Source organism: Arachis duranensis, chromosome 9 (assembly GCF_000817695.3).
Source record: "Arachis duranensis cultivar V14167 chromosome 9, aradu.V14167.gnm2.J7QH, whole genome shotgun sequence".
Taxonomy (NCBI): Eukaryota; Viridiplantae; Streptophyta; class Magnoliopsida; order Fabales; family Fabaceae; genus Arachis; species Arachis duranensis.
In genome coordinates this window covers 116,878,672-116,898,280 of record NC_029780.3, presented here as the reverse complement: position 1 = coordinate 116,898,280, position 19,609 = coordinate 116,878,672, and the positions used below count along the sequence as shown (strand labels likewise).

The 19,609-nt window shown below is 33.0% G+C and overlaps 1 protein-coding gene across 7 annotated transcripts; it reads right to left on the bottom strand.

Annotated features, from left to right (window-relative positions):
* Nucleotides 1-1,709: 1,709 nt before the first annotated feature.
* LOC107467868 (uncharacterized) lies at nt 1,710-9,068 on the bottom strand. Of its 7 annotated transcripts, XM_021131551.2 has the most exons (16): nt 9,009-9,068; nt 8,726-8,945; nt 8,344-8,403; nt 8,065-8,158; nt 7,481-7,553; nt 7,195-7,240; nt 6,877-6,987; nt 4,498-4,585; nt 3,867-3,963; nt 3,505-3,565; nt 3,256-3,386; nt 2,896-3,013; nt 2,571-2,694; nt 2,271-2,378; nt 2,123-2,188; nt 1,710-1,982 (listed from the first exon to the last, which is right to left on the bottom strand). In XM_021131551.2, exons 2-16 carry the CDS (start codon nt 8,789-8,791, stop codon nt 1,891-1,893), a joined length of 1,335 nt encoding a protein of 444 aa, XP_020987210.1. In that variant the 5' UTR covers nt 8,792-8,945; nt 9,009-9,068; the 3' UTR covers nt 1,710-1,890. The 7 variants fall into 7 exon arrangements, with proteins under 7 accessions (XP_020987210.1, XP_015942570.1, XP_015942571.1 ...); XM_016087084.3 differs by having other exon boundaries at nt 8,726-9,064; XM_016087085.3 differs by having other exon boundaries at nt 8,065-8,155; nt 8,726-9,064.
* Between the last annotated feature and the right edge of the window lie 10,541 nt (nt 9,069-19,609).

Here is a 19,609-nt window from a genome sequence, read left to right as displayed (position 1 = left end):
TCAAAAAAAAAAAAAAAGATGATCTAGCTAGGACCCAACTTGGGTTAGTTATTTATGTGATTATAATGGGATAATTTTCCATTATAAATTACAACATACTATACTCGAGATTTTTAGATCTTATTTAGGCAGTATTTAAATTGGGTAGAACTCTTTTAAAATGAGAGAATTAATAAAGTGACAAAGTATAGAGTTAATTATTTTTAAATTAAGATAATAAATTTTATATATAATAAAAGTTATAAAATTAATAATAATTAATCTCTTATATTATTTTATAATTTTTTAAAAAAACTAAATTCATTCAAATTACTCGTTATACGAACAAATTGTGTATTTTATATTGGAAGTCCTAAATTGTTTTTAGCTATCTTTTTTTAGTTTTTATTTGAAAAAAACAATTTGAATTTAATTTTTATTCATTTAAAAATTAAAAAATAAATAAAAATTCCGATCATTACTCTAAATAAATATATTTAAGTCAAATATTTATAGTGCAAATTTTTGTGCAATGTAGCTGTCATCCTAAAACTCGAACTTTGTTTAAAAAACCCTAAACTTTGGATGGATGGTAGGGTTCACTAACCCTAACAAATCATTATTGATGTTAATGGATTGCATTTTCAATTTGAATAGTTGGCGTGACATGTATATCCCTTCCAATTCATACATATACATGATAACAATTAACAAGCATAGGGCCATTATTATTATCTTATCCCACCATCATCGAGGAAAAGGTATGGAAGGGATTTAAGTTGTTTAGGGGATTCAACCTTTTTCCCACATGCTGAATTGTCGGTTTGGAGGAGTTTGATTGAAACCTTCAAGGCACCAAATATTGGAAACATGGACAGACAAAGCATTTTAGAAGTAGCTTTTGTCCTTTTTCTTTCTTTTCCTCCCAAAGTGGTCATAGGCTCGTTAGCAAGTTTATTTCGGCTAATTTTATTTTATATGAAAAAAATATTGGTGTTTTGTTAAAAATGAGATTATTTAATGTAATTACAGGTGAGTGAATTTTACAGGTAAAAAATCAACACGCAGGATCCATCTTCCAACATGTAAAGTGTGTGTTGGATATGTGTCAATGTCAACATCATGGTGTTGAACACTTTTTTTATACATCTACAATACTGTAATACACTTCAAATATCAATATTCAACCAAAATACCATCATTATCTCCATATTAAAAATAATTTCTGATTTATTTCCACATCGATTGAATTATTTTTGTTCATAACGGAAATCAAACAAAATTTGCAGTTTTTTTTTTCATAGAAGTTTCAAGTAAATTCAACATTGAGCATCCTATCAGGAACTAAACACTAACTCTAAGCTCTTCAGGTGTTTGTATACAAATATTTATAAATCACTTATCAAAAGACAATTTTAAAATGGTGATTATTTCAATAAAGTCATCTTTATATGAAAATGATATTGGGAATCATTAAATGGTTTGACATATTTGACTAAACCATCTAATAGTTTACAACATCACCTTGTCTTTATGGAAGTAGCTACTTTTTAAAAAAGTGTATCCAAAATATATAATTAGATCCAGCATAAAATTGAAAGCTGAAAGTGTCAAAACCAAGCAAACTGCTGTTCACCTGCATTCAGTTTTGGTCATTACTCATTTCAGTTAATCTCATTTGAGTCATTTCATGTACTCACAAGAATGAAAGATTAAATACAACAAAGTGCTAGTATCCAAGTAAATAGCAGGTTAGGGTGAGTAATTTTGCATCAACAATTGATAATTAATTATCTTTGGCTCTTTTGCTCACAATAAAATCTTGGAGGGACTTGAATAGCCCAGATAAAAAGATTGCAATCTACATAAGAACTTTCGATTAGGAAAAAAGTGATCACTTGATAATACAACCTATGTAGGAAGGCCTACAATGTTGAGATGAGCAGTATGAATATGATCTTCATGTTTTGAGTCGAATTTGGAGCGGCGCTCTTCATATGATGCTGCATTTAGTTCAGTATGAATAAGTCAGTAAACAACATCTAGTGTGAAGCTTACAAGAACAAAATTCATAAACATTCCAAACACATGCATTTGAGTAGATTTCTATACAAACTTTAAAATATAGGTGACTGAAACTCACGCTCAGTTGGTCGCAACATAATAGGGACATGTGAAGGTTTCTTTTTTCTTTCTCGAGTAGGTTGATCTGGAAAAGGATCAGTTATCAGCATTAGACCACTGTAAACACAAGGAATACGACATTAATTCGGGAATGCATTTTGCAGTACCTTCTGATAAAGGCACACAATTAATAAGTGCCTCATGAAAGATAGCAGCTTCAAGCTGGTAACTTTGGCATTCGTTCACCAAGTGTACATGCAGTGCTTCTCCAGAATCTATATACAAGATAAATTAATGAAGTGATAGTATCAAATTTCTCTAAATAGAATGTGCAACTAGGCAAGCGAAGAAGAAAAATTGGAAAGACGATGCATCTCCAATATGCTAACTGGTACTGGATTTCTAGAAAGAATCCAGTGAAACAGCAAGTCACTATGTTCCGTAATCTAGGAAAAAATCAGAACTACCTGATGAGCATATAAACTTAATATCTTCAAATTCACATGACTGAAGAACCAATGGAACCTCCGAAGCCATGGTGTACTGAGGTTTCCTTGGGATACTAGTAGTGTCCAGTAGCATATCAATTACCTACAAAATTTAAGCAGGGAAGTGTTTAGCTCAAAGTACTAAAATTGGCTTCGGCAAGTAAAATTGGAAAATGTCATATAATACACATGCGGCCATCAGTAATCAGACAGGAATGGCTTTACCAGACACTCTTAAAGGACGAACAAGGCAACAGCAAAACAAAATTTTAAAGAGATTCAGTTGAGAGTTTTAGGTACCCACATTTGGAGATTCCAGGCCTTTGCCAATCATGAATAGAACAGCAACCATGCAGCGAACCTGGTGCCATAGGAAAGCACTGCCTCTGATTTTAATCACCCAAAGTTCATTATCACCATACCTGCAGATAAACATGAAAATGATGCACAAATTTCAAGCCCAAAAACACTGAATTCCGAAATGAAACAGAATTAGAATTTCTCTCCTCGTATAACATAGGGTCTACCAATTGCCAACAAAAAAGTCTCAGCTTGTTCTACATCTTAGATTTTTATCCTATGTTTTCCTAACCTTAGGATTCACTCACAAACACACAAACAAAAACACATATAAGGGTCAGAAAAATTGTCTACCAATCTTAACCTCACATCTGTGGGAGACATCTCAAGTGATGTGATATTCCTCCTGTAGTTGTGCACATTTGCAGCATCCATTTTGCAGAAGTTTCTAAAGTCATGTTCTCCTATCAATTTCTTCCCGGCGCTCTCCATTGCCTAATGGACATGAACCAAAGAAAAATTTATAAAATTCACAATTTCACATGTCTATTGGAATCAGAGAAAAGGCGGTTTTGAGATCTAAAAAGATTGCAAAGGGGTAATGTTTTCCTACCAGGATATTCAAATTTTCTTTCCAAAAGAAGTATTTATACTGCCTACTTAAACAGCTGAACCTGCATCCACAAATAAGCAAGGGACATGATGAAAAAATACTATAATTCAAAATATCAAGCTTAATTATTTAATATTTTAAAATTTGATTTATTGCAATGCCGTTTCAATTTGAAGGGTAAGTAAATGAAAATATTCCAGCTACTTCATATGATTCAATAAATCTGTTGAGTATGAACTTCACCACAACAGTATGGTTTACCTAACCATATCAAACCTACTTCCCCAATCAGTTGTTCCCCGTTGCTCTCAAACTCAGTATAACTTGATATTCATTTAGAAAATGAAGTTAGAGATCCAAACCTTGCATGGAAATTGACTGGAACAGGACACCAGCCCATAATGCGAATATCATTTGGAAGGACTCGATTGAGCACCCTCACATAATCAATTTCCCTTTCTGCAGTTTAAAAAAGAAAAAAATATATATATTTGTTTTACAAAATGGGGGAAAAGAAATCTGTACAATTGTCAAATTGTTATAGTTATAGAAAATAGTCAAGAGCATGGTTCAATCATCAATGATTAAAAAACTGCCAAAAACCCATAACATAAAGAGCATTATAAAGAAAACCTGCTAAAAGCATTGAACCCAAACCTATTACAACAAAGCAGCCTAATAAGTAATCCAGTTGGTATCTATGCGGGGTACAAAATATGTTAATAAGAGGTGGTAAGAGGAAGGGAAGAAATCAAACTTCATACACCAATAGAAATAACCCTATGCCATCCACATAAAATGTTAATGTTAAGACTTTAACTGATGTTGTAGTCAGATATATATAGTTTGGTTGTATGATTAACACTTGAAAATTTAATTTCTAAAGGTATTAGTAAATCCTGGGAAATTTTTATGGAAAAAATTGTTTCATGGTAATATCAGATCCACCATTAAATGTCTACTTGTGTGAGCTCTAAAGATTGTTCTGCTAACCATATTGACTTTCTAAAGCAATTTCTCCAGAACCTACATCATTTGATCCAGATATCTTGAGGTTTGATCTCAGGAAAAGAGCTATCACCTGCATCAAAACGTTACCAAATGAGAGAACCAATAAAGTAACAAGTTATTAATAGATCACATAAATCCACAAATCAACAGCATAATAGTCTTAATCATAATTAGAAATTTGATGCTGATACATCCTCTTAAAATAATAATAAAAACTCGGATAGGGTGCCAAAGAATGTCTTATAGAAGGTTTTGAAAAAGAAAAGAGTAAGAATCACATATATTCGTGCAATTGTACGATGGGGCTACAACTAGTGTGAAGATTCAAGATGGTGACAAAGAAATTTCCTATTAGTATATGATTACACCAGAGATCATCCTTAAATCTATACTTTTTCACATTAGTTTTGGAAGTACTCACATAACATATCCAAGAACCTGTGTCATAGTGCATGCTTTTTGCCGATGATATCATCCTTATGAGAGAGTCAATGGAAGACCTAAATAAAAAGTTGGATTTACGAAGAGAAGCTCTAGAAGTGTATGGTCTGCACATAAGCCGTAGCAAGACGGAATATATGGAATGTAAATTCAGCCGTCGAAGGGAAAACCCTAATAAAGAGGTGAAGATTAAAGAAAACATTCTACGAAAAGTTAAAAGTTTTAAGTATTTTGAGTGCATTATACAGGATAATGGAGAAATTGAACAGGATGTAAATCATAAAATCCAAGCAGGTTGGTCAAAATGACGGGGTGCGTTTGGTTTTATATGTGACAAAAAAGTATCTTTAAAACTAGAAGGTAAACTCTATCGCACTGCTATCAGACCGGCTATGCTTTATGATACAGAGTGTTAGGTGGCCAAAAGGAAGTATGAACATAAGTTAAGTGTGTCAGAGATAAAGATGTTGAGATGGATGAGTGGTCATATGCGATTGGATAAAATAAGGAACGAAGATATACAAGAGAGAGTTGGAGTAACACCTATTGTGAAAAATATGGTAGAATCGCGTCTCAGGTGATTTTGACGTGAGAAGTAGACCGACAGAGCACCCAGTCAGGAGGGTGGCTGAGATGGAAGATGGACAAAGGGTGAAAGGCAAAGAAGACTTAGGAAGACCATCCATGAGGTGGTCAAACGAGATATACATGTAAACTAAGAAGCACAGACACGGACACGGACACGGGACACGACACGGACACGGACACGGAGACACACCAAAATTAAAATTTTACCGGACACGGACACGGCATATATATATTAAATTTTAAGAAAAAAAATCAAAAGTCATAATATATATCATATATATAATATGAAGTCAAAATTTACAATTGAACTTATAATCACTTCCTAACCCCTCAAAAAAAAAAAAAAACACATGGAGTATTCTTTAACTATCTTTTGAACTTCACTACTTCCTATTTCCATATCCTTTCCAAAAAAATATGGGGCATCAATTCTAATGATATATCCAAAAAAAGCTATGCTCAGAGGACCGGCGCGCAGAGGACTTGCGTGCAGAGGACGGTGCGTGGAGGAGGGTGACTTTTGCTATGCTCTGAAGGTGAAGGGTCGTGTAAAAAATGAGGGTTGTTTTTTTATGAGTTATTTAAAATGTGTGAGAGACTCCTTGTGCTTATGGGGTCCAAGATTTTTTTGGGTTAAAGGTAATTTTTTTTTAAAAAATTTCTGCAATTTTTACATGCCAATCGTGTCCTGGCGTGTCCAATGCCGGGTCCTCGTGTGTCCATTGCCGTGTCCTCGTGTGTCCAGTGCCGTGTCATGGCGTGTCCGAGTAAAAAAAAAAATTTTTTTTTTTTGCGACATGTGCTCAGGTGTGTCGGACACGTGTCCACCGCGTGTCCACCGCGTGTCCGACACGTGGACACGGCAGTAATTTGGTGTGTCCGTGCTTCTTAGCATGTAAACGATATCTCTGTAGACATGATACATGATAGAGCTCAATGGCGTCGTTTGATCCATGTAGCCGAACCCCACCTAGTAGGACAAGGCATCGTTGTTGTTGTGACAAAAACTAAAACAATTTGAATTATCAAGGATTGCATGATAAAACTATCATTGTTTCCAGGGAAAGTAAGATATCTTCCAAAAATGAAAAGGCATCAGACAAAGGAAATGATAGGAAAACAAAGTAGTGAAGGACTGAAAGGAGCTCTTCAGTCCCTCTGTATAGATGCTAAAGGAGTTTCCTAGAAGAAATCACATATGAACTCTATAAATATCTGTGAATCTCATTCAAGCCAAATACATCAAAGGATAGCATATAAACATCAATGTATTAGTCATAGTAAACAGAAAGCACACTCCCTTTCTTCTTCCCCCTTTCAACATTAACTTACTTGTCCAACAGAGGAAACACCTTTGTCTGTTCTACCACATCTTGAATACTGTGACTCCTTCCTGTCACCAACCAAAAGCCTAGTTTTCTCTAGAGCTTTGAAAATTTCAGACTGCAAAAAAATGTTCTAAGTTAAATAAAAAATAAAATCTCACAGTCAATGCCAAGCTGATTTTTTTTTAAATAACTATGCACATGGTGTACATCCAGAAAAATAAAAATCTATATGAGCATCGGATGTTTTGTTGTTAGTTCTCGATCAATTTTTTCTCCCAGAAAATTCAGAATTATTTTCTTGTGTATCTGCAACATAACAAACCTCAACAGTTGGTTCCATTTGTGCCTCTGAAGCAAAACCATAGTACCTGTATTTAGCCAATACCAAACTGTTAAAATGCCTTCATATTCATTATCACATGAAATCTATATGTTTCTAATTCAAGGAATACAGGTAAAAAGGTGAAATAAGAAGAAGGAAAAACACAAAGGTTATACATCCAATGCTCTGAGGATGTACAACTTATTAAACAGCTGTCTTTTCAGTAAAGATGGGCAAATTGTCTGGAAAAAAACAAGGCCAGATGTAATAGTGACGATACATATACCTTTTTCCAAAGTACATAACTTTTAAAGCTACATATCTCTTGCTGTGATGATTCATAAACCTCGAGTTATAGCCTGCACCAAGATGCAGAAGTTAATTCGAAATGCCAACTTGTTTTGCTAAACTCATCTTGCTCATGAGATTAAAAACAAATTAGGTCCTTCGTCATTTAAATTTCATTACAACCTACAACATGTGATGTGGAAGGGGCAAACCATGTATACAGAATAGATGATTCAGACAAAATGCCCCCTCGGAGCTGAGAAACAGGAACATAGAAAGCATACAAATCAATAAATCACTGAATTCATTAAGTCCATTAAACACAGCTGACGCATTTACTGAAGAACAGAAAGTGAAGCTTTCAGTTTGCAAGTTAATTTTTATAAAAAATTTCAAGCCATCATGTGTTTGAAGAAAAGAAGTAAAGCCTTGGAGCAACCATTGAGCTTTGAGGTCACCCATTCAAGCCATGGAATCAATTACTAATGCATTCAGGCTACCCCTTGGGTGCATCCCTTTCATTGATCTTGTGTACTAGGCGGCCATGTGTTTGAAATAAAATTAGGATGTAGAAAAAGAAACCTGGCACATTTTCTATCTTTTCTCCTGATTTCCTGTTGCCTTTTCTCGATTTTTTTTCTTTAGCATCAGTGCCATGAAATTTCTTCTCCACCTGCTTCATATTTACACAAAATTTCACTCACTTTTATTCTTTTTTTTCATAGATGATTTCCTTTTTCACAATCACTTCTCTTTGGTTAGTATTTCCTACATGAAAACTGCCACTACGCTCTAACTTCCCAGGAGACTAAACAAAGAGCAAACTTTAAAAAAAAGAAACGAAACAATTTACTAGCTAACCTCTTGAATTTGACAATTAGCAAGTTGAGATAACAGCCTTGCATTCTCAGCCTCTAATTCCTGATTTTATAAACCGCAAATCAGTTAAAAACACACACACACATCCACACATATTTAGTTGCAATGTTGATTCTAAGTCTAGAATTCCAGATTAAACCCTCATCCCAGCAGAACTATTGAAAAAAAATAAAAAAATAAACATAAACATAACAATATCAGCAAATCCTTTAGCTCAGTTCACTGATTTTCATATCTAAATGTCTACAAAATACAATGAAATCTTAAGTGGGTCTAAAACTACAAAAAGTATTCCATCTATCCGAGATGACACTCATGAAATATTATTTTCCTGAAAAATAGAATCGGAGTTGAAAGGAAATACCTTGACCCTGGCCTGCAAGGTGGCTATGAGGTCACTGTTGTCACCACCATTCAGTTGCGTCGCCATGCTTAAAGCACAGTTAGAGTTATGTTAATAGTGACAATGATTAAAACGAAACAAAACCAAACCAGAGCGTGCAGGTTTGGTGCAGTTTCTGAAGCCCAAACCGTAACGGGAACCAATCTCCGCCCCTTCTTGTTTTGTTTCAAATTTCTGCAGACTGAAAACAGAAGCTGAGAAAATTTGTGAATTACAATTTACAACATCGTTTTCGAAAATTCACCTTTGAATGAAATATGGGTAAAGTGGTAGACCGACATTTTTTCACTTGGAAAATCCTAATGAGTTAAGCCCAAAATGGTCCAGTCACATCCGCGTCCCGTACTAAAATCGAATTTGAGATTTTTTGGTGATCAAAATAAATTAAACAAAACAAACAAAATAAGGAAATGCTTAAATAGAGGAGCAATTCCATTTAAAATTATTCTTAAACTCTTTCTAAGGTAAAAGAAGCTCTACATGCGAAAATTATAACTTCATCGCCATCTTTGTCATAGTATCTGCCACCGTGTTTGTATCTCTCATAATCAAACGAAAGTCAACACACCAATTCCAATGCATGATATCTCTTATTTTGAACACCAATAGATCAATAAACCCAAAACCATCTTGAGTAATAAGATTAAATGCTTCCACACAATCCGTCTCACAAATAACATCTCATTGACCCACATCCCAAACTAAGAGATTTTAATTGCATTAATTACGTTTTTTACATTTACAAAAATGTACCAGGTTAATCTCTTACCAATCTTCCATTAGCAGTATGATGATTTGGGTTGATGACGTGGTATGATAGTAACACGTGTTACTCCATGCAGTGGCGGATCTATGGGGGGACCTAAGGTGGCCATGGTCCCCCCCAAAATTTAAAAAAAATAGTAAATAGTAATAATTAATAATATTAAATTTATTTTTATATATAATATTGAAAAAAATATAAGTTACAAAATTTTATAAATTAAAATAATTAAAAACTGCACTATGTATTAGATATTTGAATTATTGTTGCTCTTGTTAACAAATAGCCCATTCTAATAATTAATAAAAATGGTTCTATTATACTAGCCCAAGCCCATACTATTAATTAAAGTAACACTAGTACATTTTTCAAATATTTGTTTCAAGCCATTAGAGGCATCAGCGCCACTTTTCTCTCTCTTTTAGTGGTTTCCAAACTTTTGGTCTTCTACTCTTCTCATTTTAATTTTCTTTTCATACCAAAACAAGACATATGAAGAAAAACCATTGAAGAGAAGTGAACAACAAAATATTAACCATTGAATACACAACAAAGATTCAAAGAGGTATATTTCAATTTTTTTTAAGTTAATGACAATGTCAAGTATTATTTACATTATTTATTTAAAATAATTAATTTATTTTTTTTTATAATGGACAGTGTTCAAAGATTGAAGTGAGGACAAAACTCAATAGAATTATTTTTTTGTGAGACTTGGAACAAAAAATAATCAGGTAAATCAATAACTTTATTTTTGGTTATTATATATTTGTGTTTCTAAAATTATTTGTTATTGCTCAATAGGTTTAATATTTTTTTAAAGAAAATAATATATATGCAATTATTTTTGTTTTTTTTTTTTTAGATAGTTCAAGTTAAGTTAAAAATGTCAAAGATGAAAACAATTCACTCATTTTTCAAGAGAAAAGAGAGAATATATGATGAACAAAATTCAGCTTCAGATTCTTTGAGTAATGTTCAAAATATTATTGAACAACCTGTGACACAACTTGTTGAGCAAGATATTCAACCCCCTGCTTCCAAAATAGCAAGGACTGAAATAGATCAAGTTAATATTGATACATTGATGCGTGATCCCGGAAAGCATCCGCAAATTTGGAATTATCCTATCAATCAACAAGATAAAATCCGTAGAGCATACATAAAGTTTGGACCATATCAATTTATTATGGATGAGTACCCTCTTTTTGGTCTAGAAAGTCATCCTCATCGTTTCAAAGCTCATTGGTTTAAGAGTTTTTCTTGGCTAGAATATTCGCCAGAAGTGGATGCTGCATTTTGTCTTCCATGCTATTTACTTTCTAGAAAATCAAGTCCATTCACATCAGGAGGATTTCACAATTGGAAAAAAGTGAATAATGGAAAGGATTGTGCATTTTTATCTCATGTGGGTAAATCTCTTAATTCTCCTCATAATATTGCTGTTAAGTCTTGTAAAGATTTGCTCATCAATTACAGCTAGCTCTTGTTGCCGCGGCTAAAGAAGTTGTTGATGTTCATGCTTTTCTCCAAAGTTTGAGTAATATTATCAATGTTGTGTGCTCTTCTTGCAAACGCAATGATGAATTACGATCTCCTTATGCAACTGAAATTTCCCATTTAGTTGCAACTAATCAAATTGAAACAGGAAGGGGAGCAAATCAAATTGGCACATTAAAAACATCAGAAGATACTAGGTGGAGCTCTCACTTCAACTCAATTTGTAGCCTTTTACGTATGTTTGGAGCAATAACTTCAGTTCTGGAAGATTTGGCTACTAATGGATCTACATATTCTCAACGTGGTGATGCTACTTATGCTCTTAAATCTTTATTATCATTTGATTTTGTTTTCATTTTGCATATAATGAAAGAAATCATGGGAATCACTGATAAACTTTGTCAAGCATTGCAACAAAAATCTCAAGACATTTTGAATGATATGCATCTGGTTTCTAGTACAAAGTCATTGATTCAACAGTTAAAAGATAGTAGTTGGGGAGCACTTTTGGAGAAAGTTAGTTCTTTCTGCAATGATCATGCTATTCAGATACCTGATATGGGTGCTTCTTTTAGTGACATAATTCGGTCTCGTCGTAAAAAGGATGTTGTCACTGTTGAACACCACTATCGTGTTGACATTTTTACTAGCGTGATAGATTTTCAATTGAAAGAGCTAAATAGTAGATTTAGTGAGCAAGCAACCGAGCTCCTCATACTGAGTACATCTCTAGATCCTAAAGATGCTTTCAAGTTATTCAGTGTTTGCAACATATGCAATCTTGCAAAGAATTTCTATTCTTTAGATTTTTCTGAGCAAGAAAAGATTCAATTGGATTATGAGTTACAACATTATGAACTTGATGTGGTTAAAGCTCCAGATTTTCAGAATTTGTCTACTCTTGCTGAATTGTATCAAAAATTGACAGAGACAGGAAAATCAAATATATATCCTTTAATTGATAGATTAATTCGTCTTGTTTTGACTCTTCCTGTGACAACAGCAACAACTGAACGGGCCTTTTCAGCTATGAAGATTATTAAAACAAGGCTTCGAAACAAGATGGAAGATGAATTTTTAGCAGATTGTATGATTGTATATATTGAAAAGGAAATTGCTTCAAAATTCACTTCAGAGATGATAATTGATGATTTTAGTTCCATGAAGCATCGTCGAGCAAGTTTAAAAATATCAAAATCTTAAAGTATGTAGTTGAACATTGACTTTTATATAATATAATAACTTTTTTTATATATATGCTACAAATCATATTTTGTTAATTTTTTGTTATATTTTATATTTAATTGGCCCCCCTCTTATGAAATTTCTGGTTCCGCCACTGACTCCATGATTTAACCACGTATAATAATATGATGATGTGTTAATCAATGACACGTGGCATACTGACGTGGATGGTTGTGATATGTGTCACAATGCTATTTAGTCACGTGTCTGTTTGTGCCACGTGTCGCAACAATATTCGTCCACATGTCATCCATTATATCATTATTGTAGATGTTCCACTTCATTTTGCATTAAGTGGCTCATTTTAGTTCCTGAAATTAAATGTCGTGCACCAAATTAGTCATTTCACCAGTTTTTTCTCATTTTTTTAAAATTTAAAATTTTCAATATTTTAGATACATTAATTTCAATTCTATTTTCTCACGTCTAGTTTAAATACAAGTGCTTTTATAAAACTTTTTAAAATTTTAGTTTTAATTATATAATTTTTTCCATAATAATTTAACATTGGTAAATTTTGTGATATATAAGTATGTTATTATAAAAAAATAATTATATGATTGATTAGACACATTTTTTTCCGTTTCTTATGAAATATGCGTTTTCATTGTGTGTAAATGGGTTAGACCGAATGCACTTTAAGTATCCCACTACCATGTCCGACCTCTTCAGTCTAGACGAAAGAGGTCGAAGATGGTAGTGGGGTGCTTGAAATATCTTCACGTCAACTCCAATACAGCGGTTCAAGGTATTCGCAAGAGAAAAAATATTTTATAAAAGCACTTGTATTTAAATAACATGTGAAAAAATAGAATTGAAATTAATGAATTCAAAGATATTAATAATTTTGAATTTATAGAAAAAAAAAGAAAAAAAAAACTAGTGAAGGGATTATTTTGGTGCACAACATTCAATTTTAGGGACTGAAATGAGTCACTTAACATAAAGTGAGGGACTAATTTGGTGCATCTACAATCATGATATATTGGATGACACGTGGACGAATATTGTTGCGACACGTGGCCAAATAGCATTGTGACACGTGGCACAACATTCACGTTGGCATGCCACCTGTCACTGGTAAACACATCATCATACCATTACATGTGGCCAAATCATGGAGTGACACGTATCACTAACACGCCACATCATCAAACCATGTCATCACGCCGTTAATAGAAAATGGGTTAGGGACTAACGTGGTGTATTTTTGTCAATTTCAAAGACGTAATTAGTGCAATTAGAATCTCAACGACGATTTTAGTGCACGACGCCAATTTCAGGGACCATTTTAGGGTTTAACTCAATTCTTATTGTTGCAAATTATTTTGTTGAGAAATCAAAGGTCAACACGTTTCATTTAGGGGGTGACAATATACCCCTACCTGCAGGTACCCAACCCGATCCGTAACGAGTAGGGTTATCGTGCGGGTCGGATAGAGTACAGGTTGAGTTTTAACCTTATCTGATCAACTCACACTTTATATATTTATATGTTATACACTTATATAAAAATATGTTTTAAGTGAATGTTGAACGAAAGACTTCTCACTAAATGCAAAAGATTCTTAGCGACTAAAAGAAGATCATTAATTGATAATTTAATACTTTTTTTATATAAAAATCAATTCTATTTTAATTATCATCAAGTTATATAATAATGTTGCATCTCTTTTGTAACTCGCGGGTAGAATCGGGTACCTGCGAATTAAGAACGGGTAGGGTTAAGGTTGAAATATTCTCAACCCATAGATAGGATAGGGTTGAGTTTATATAAACATTTCAACTTGCGGATAGGATTAGGGTTGACTCCAAACCCAAACCTTACCCTACCATTGTCGCACCTAATAATTTCATTATAATTAGTCAAGTATTGACTACAAATAATAAATTTTATATGTTTCGTAATATTATTGTCTAAAAATTTTTATATGACTAATATAGTTATCGAACTAAAAATTTGGTCATTCAATCATCAACTCGAAATGGATCATCGTTTAAATTAGTTAAGCAATTACGTCAGTTAAATTTGATAAAAATCACACGACGTTAAAATAAATATTTTTTTAGGTTATGTTACGTGGATAACCTGAGATAGGTGGATTGGACCTTTTGGAATGGCTCAAGCGTTACTAGAGGATGGTCTCCGACTTGGTTCACGTTTGGGAGCTGCCGTTCGAGTTGTATATACAAAAGAAGGGAGGGGGTGGTACTGCAAAAACACTCCGATGCCTAAGTCAACAAGGGGTTAAGCAGGTTTAGAGAGTATTAGAACTTCGAGATTTATAGTGGTGATTCAATAACCACCGTTTGAGTAGTTCCACTTCTAGAGGTGGATAACCGTCCCTTTATTTTAGAGTTGTTGAGATATGGCTTCCAGAAGTGGGTCCAGAAATTTTAGAAGTAGTTACTTATTTGAATAAGTATTATTTGCTAGCTATCCTTCGAGCCCAACTTTATTCGAAGAAGTCTGTGTCGAATCCGACTTCATTCGGAAAAGTCTATGTCGAATCCGACCTCTTCTAAAGAGGTCGGCGGATAGAGGAAGCCAATCTTTAGATTGTGCCTCTCGATTTATTTAGACTTGGGTCATAATACTGGGTCAGAGTATAAACATTTTATTTTACCAAATTATTTCTATTTTTTATCTTTTATAGTTATAGAAGTATTTTTTTACAAAAATAATTTTAAAACAATATATAATGAAAGAATAATATTATCTATTAGAGGAAGTTATACTATTTTATATGCAAAATTATTATAATCCTTCTTGTACAAATACTTTATACTAGGATTTTTTCTGTAATAAAATAAAAAAAAGACTTTATTTAAAAACAAAATCATTCTCACATTCTATTTGCGAAGATCCAAATATTTTTTTTGCACCCGTAACAAGTTTATTGTCTCTCATTCATCAAAATTCGTAAATTTCATAAGATTTATTGTATGTTTAGACGAATTTTAAAAATTTAAAACTACAGATTTTAAAATGCCAAATTTAATTATGTCATCTTACTTAAGTTTTATATTTTTTTTAGTGTTAGGAAGTATCATTTTTATTACATTATTATTTTCGGCATGCATGTACGAATATACCACACACAATTAACAAGAAATAATTTGAACATATAATTTTATCCTTTTTTTAGATTTCTAAGAGTACGTAATTTTTAAAAAAATTAATGTAAAAGTACAAAATGTAATGTCGTTTTTAAATTAAGCTTATTTATATGTATTCTTGTGTATTTCTAGACGGAGACAATAATAAATTAATAATACCAATGTCATTGATCAACAGTATTAAAAAAAATCATACTTATTATTTGTATTCCCCAATTTGTATTAGTTCAACAAATTTACTTCAATATAAAAAAAATTCAGTTTAATTTTTTTAAATTAAATATTTTTTATTTTGTTTCAAAAAAATAATCTTTATACTACTCTATAACAAAATTAATTTTTTAATATATAAAAATAAGGATGGAAAATGAGTTTATTTTGAGTTTTTTTTTTATAATTTAAAAAAAATATATTATAACTGTCAATTTAAAAATTATCCAAAAAGTAGGACAAAAAACATTTTGATGGGCCTATTTTAAGTTTTTATCCGTCCATTATATAGACCTAGGTGGAATAAACGCTGCAGCCGCACTTTTCTCAATAAATAGCAGCTCTATTCCACTGCTTATGATCACATTGGTGAATTGATTTGATCATTGCAGAAGAAAGAAAAAGAACTTGTGACTATTCTATGCAATGATCTTTAGCAAATAGTGAGGAGGGATTAAGAATTGGTCAATAAAATCGGTGTTATTCTTTATATCTTATTTTATTTATTTTATTTGTGTTTGAGTATTTCTTGTTTGAATATTTTATTTTATTTTTTTTGTATCTCTGATTATTCTTCATATAATTCAACCAGCAAAATTCTCAATTCAATTACTTCTTTTTTCTTGAATTCAATCTAGAAGGAAAGTGGATTATCAAATAATATAATAGAAATTTATGCATATTATTTTATTGGACAATTTATAGTTCTTTTTACTCTTCAATAAAGTTTGATTTATTTTATATTAATTTTTTTAATAAAAACAATATAAATTTAAATTTTATAATATTTTTATTTGTATTTTAGTATTTTTTGGAGTACTTTTTTTATTTCTTTAATACTATATTATGACTTGATTAAATTGAATTTTTTCTAAAATATAATATGTCTCTTAAGTCTTAATTGATAATTTTGAGATTGGTAAGAAAAAAAATCTAAAATTTTTGAGCAATTTTATGCTTATTGTCTTATTAAATTTATTTGCAATATCCTTTTTTTGTTTTATGTATCTACAAATTATACATATTTTAAATTTTATATCAACACTTATCTACAGACAATTTTATATGCACTAGAGAATTATTTTTTTACTAATCAATCAAGTTTTTCATATTCTAAAGAAGTGAATGAAGAATAACCGTTTACAAACTAATTATTTATGGTTCAAATTTAAGATTCCAGTCAATTTATTGGTTAACTTTAATAATGAAAAAAATTGAATTGCTTTGAGATGAGCGTGTATATGACTATCAGACTATGTTTAATATAAGTCAAATTTACATTAAATTTATTTATGTTTTTGTCATCTGTTTTGATAACTCTGTATTATTAACTTTTAACAGTGGTAGATTGTTTTTGAGTTAAAATTTTATGTTGGGCATTAATATTATTTATAGTACAATTTAGATTGAATGATTTTTTTAGAATTCGATCTAATTTTAAATTGCTTGAATAAGATTAAATTTATAATTTTATAAATTAAATATATATAATAAATCTCAACGCCAAATTGAGCGTTGAATATGATTTAGGACAAATCTGGATTTGGAGATTAAGATTTTCCATGACTTGCAGACAGTCTTGAGTTCCAGAAGGTTCCTTGCCGGTGTGTTGATTTTAGGGGTGGTTTCGAATAGGTTGCCCTCAGCAATAGGTGGGTGCAATGCATGACGACGGCCAAGGTGTTCTTGAAACGCCAGTGCCGCCGAACTAAGAGTGTCAGGCCGCTGAGAAAGTGAGTGAAGAACAACCTTTACAAACTCTTTATTGATAGTTTAAATTTAGGATTTTAATAAATTTATTTGTCAACTATCATTAATTACAAAGGATTTAAATTATTTTGAAATGAGTCTGCATAAGACTTGTTTAATATAAGTCAATTTTACATTAAAATTTACGGAAAAGCTCTGCATACAAGCCATTAGGGCTTGTATGCTTTACAAGTTTATTAAATAATAAATTTAAAATACTCGCTCCTCCAGGTACGTTGATTACACGCGCTATATAATATGCCGCGTATATCTAACTTCCAAATTTAAAATATTTGTTTCCTTCTTCGTTTTCGTTATTTTGAGATTTGGTTGTTCTTCTTCTCGCGCGTTTTCGCTCATTCTTCTCCATCGATCTTTTCCTCTTCTTTTCTCACTGGTATGTTCTTCGTTTACGTTCTATTTTTCTCTCTCTGCAACTCGAGCTTCGTTTTCTCTGTTGATTTGTTGTTTTCTGAAATCAAAGTTCGAACTCGTTTTGAAGATAATGGATCCTTCAAGCTCAGATTCTGCGCTGAATCCAGGCGATGTGGATTATGAATTTGAATCTAACGAAGTTCCTGAGGTTTGATTTACAGTAATTTGTATAGCATTGTGTAGTTTAAAAATTCTGTGTATTGACAGTTTATGGCTTTAAAGGTCATTCTGTAGTTGAGTTGTTGTGGTTCGGGTGTATCATATTAGACATGATTGGGTGTATTTGTATCATATCTATGGGTGTATTCACAGTTCTGACGGTTTATTGTGCAGCCTCTCTCTGTTGTTGATGACGAGCTTGTTCCGAAGGTTGGAATGACCTTTAGGACCCTTGAAGATGCCGGAAAATTTTACAGGGACTATGCCAAGGCTGCAGGTTTCTCTACAAGAGTTCGGTGCACAAATAGGAAGGGAAACGAGATTAAGAATCAACTGATTACATGTAGCAGAGAGGGAAAATGGAAATCTAAAATATCTCCAACCGAGAAGACCAATCCGACAGCCGGTTTAAACTGTCCTGCAAGAATTTATATACACACATTGAAGGATGTCGGTGCTTGGATCATTTCAAAGGTTGTGCTGGATCATTCACACCCCTGCTGTCCAAGCAAAGCAGAGATGCTCAAACAGCACAGGGAACTAAGCATGTCCATTCGTCGTACGATAGAGAATAACGACGAGGCCGGTATCAGACCAAGCAAAACCTACCAATCATTTGTTGCGGCTGCCGGGGGTCACCGCGAGTTAAATTTCATCGAAAAGGACGTGAGGAATTACATTACCAGGGAAGTGCAGAATGTTTCCGAACAAGAAGATGCAAAGGAATTCGGGAAATATTTGTTAAGGATGAAAGAGAAGAATCCGAATTTCTTTTTCGAGCTCCAACTCGAGGAGGATCAATCGATTAAGCTGGCCTTTTGGGCCGACGCAAGAAGCAGAGCGGCCTGTGAGTATTTCGGAGACGTCATTTCATTCGACACCACCTACAATACAAACAGGTAACAAACTGTCCCTTTTTATGATGCTAAATTAATTTATTTTTACTAATCCGCAGCAGAGGTGTATATTGGATGTGTCATTGGGTGTATTCTAAGCATTGGTTGGGGTGTACCTAATGATTTTGCATTTTGGACCATGGCAATTCGTTTCAGGTATAATTTGGTCTGTGGTTCTTTTGTCGGGGTGAATCACCACGGCCAGTCAACACTTCTCGGATGCTCTTTGATGAAGAACGAAGAAATTGAATCATTCAAATGGTTATTTCAATGCTGGCTTCGTTGCATGGGAGGAAACGCTCCGAAAGGGTTTCTCACCGATCAGTGCGCATCAATGAAAAGGGCTTTAGAGGCCTGTATGCCAACAACAGTTCACCGCTGGTGTATTTGGCACATCATGAAGAAGATTCCAAGCAAATTAAACGGGTACAAGGCACACGCCGATATCGAACAACAAATGAGCCATGTTGTTTGGAACTCTCACAGCAAAGACTCATTCGATAGGAATTGGAACGATTTTCTGGTGAATTTTGGTCTTGCGAACAACAAGTGGCTCTTAGGTAATGTGTTTTTAAATTCTGCAGCAGAGGTGTAAATTGTACTATCTCTCGGGTGTATTTTACTGTGTGTGTTTGGGTGTATTATGCAGATCTGTACGAAGACCGTCACATATGGGTTCCTATCTATCTGGATCACCACTTCTGGGCAGGGATGAGAAGCACACAAAGGAGCGAGAGCATGCATTCATTTTTTAACAAGTACATCACC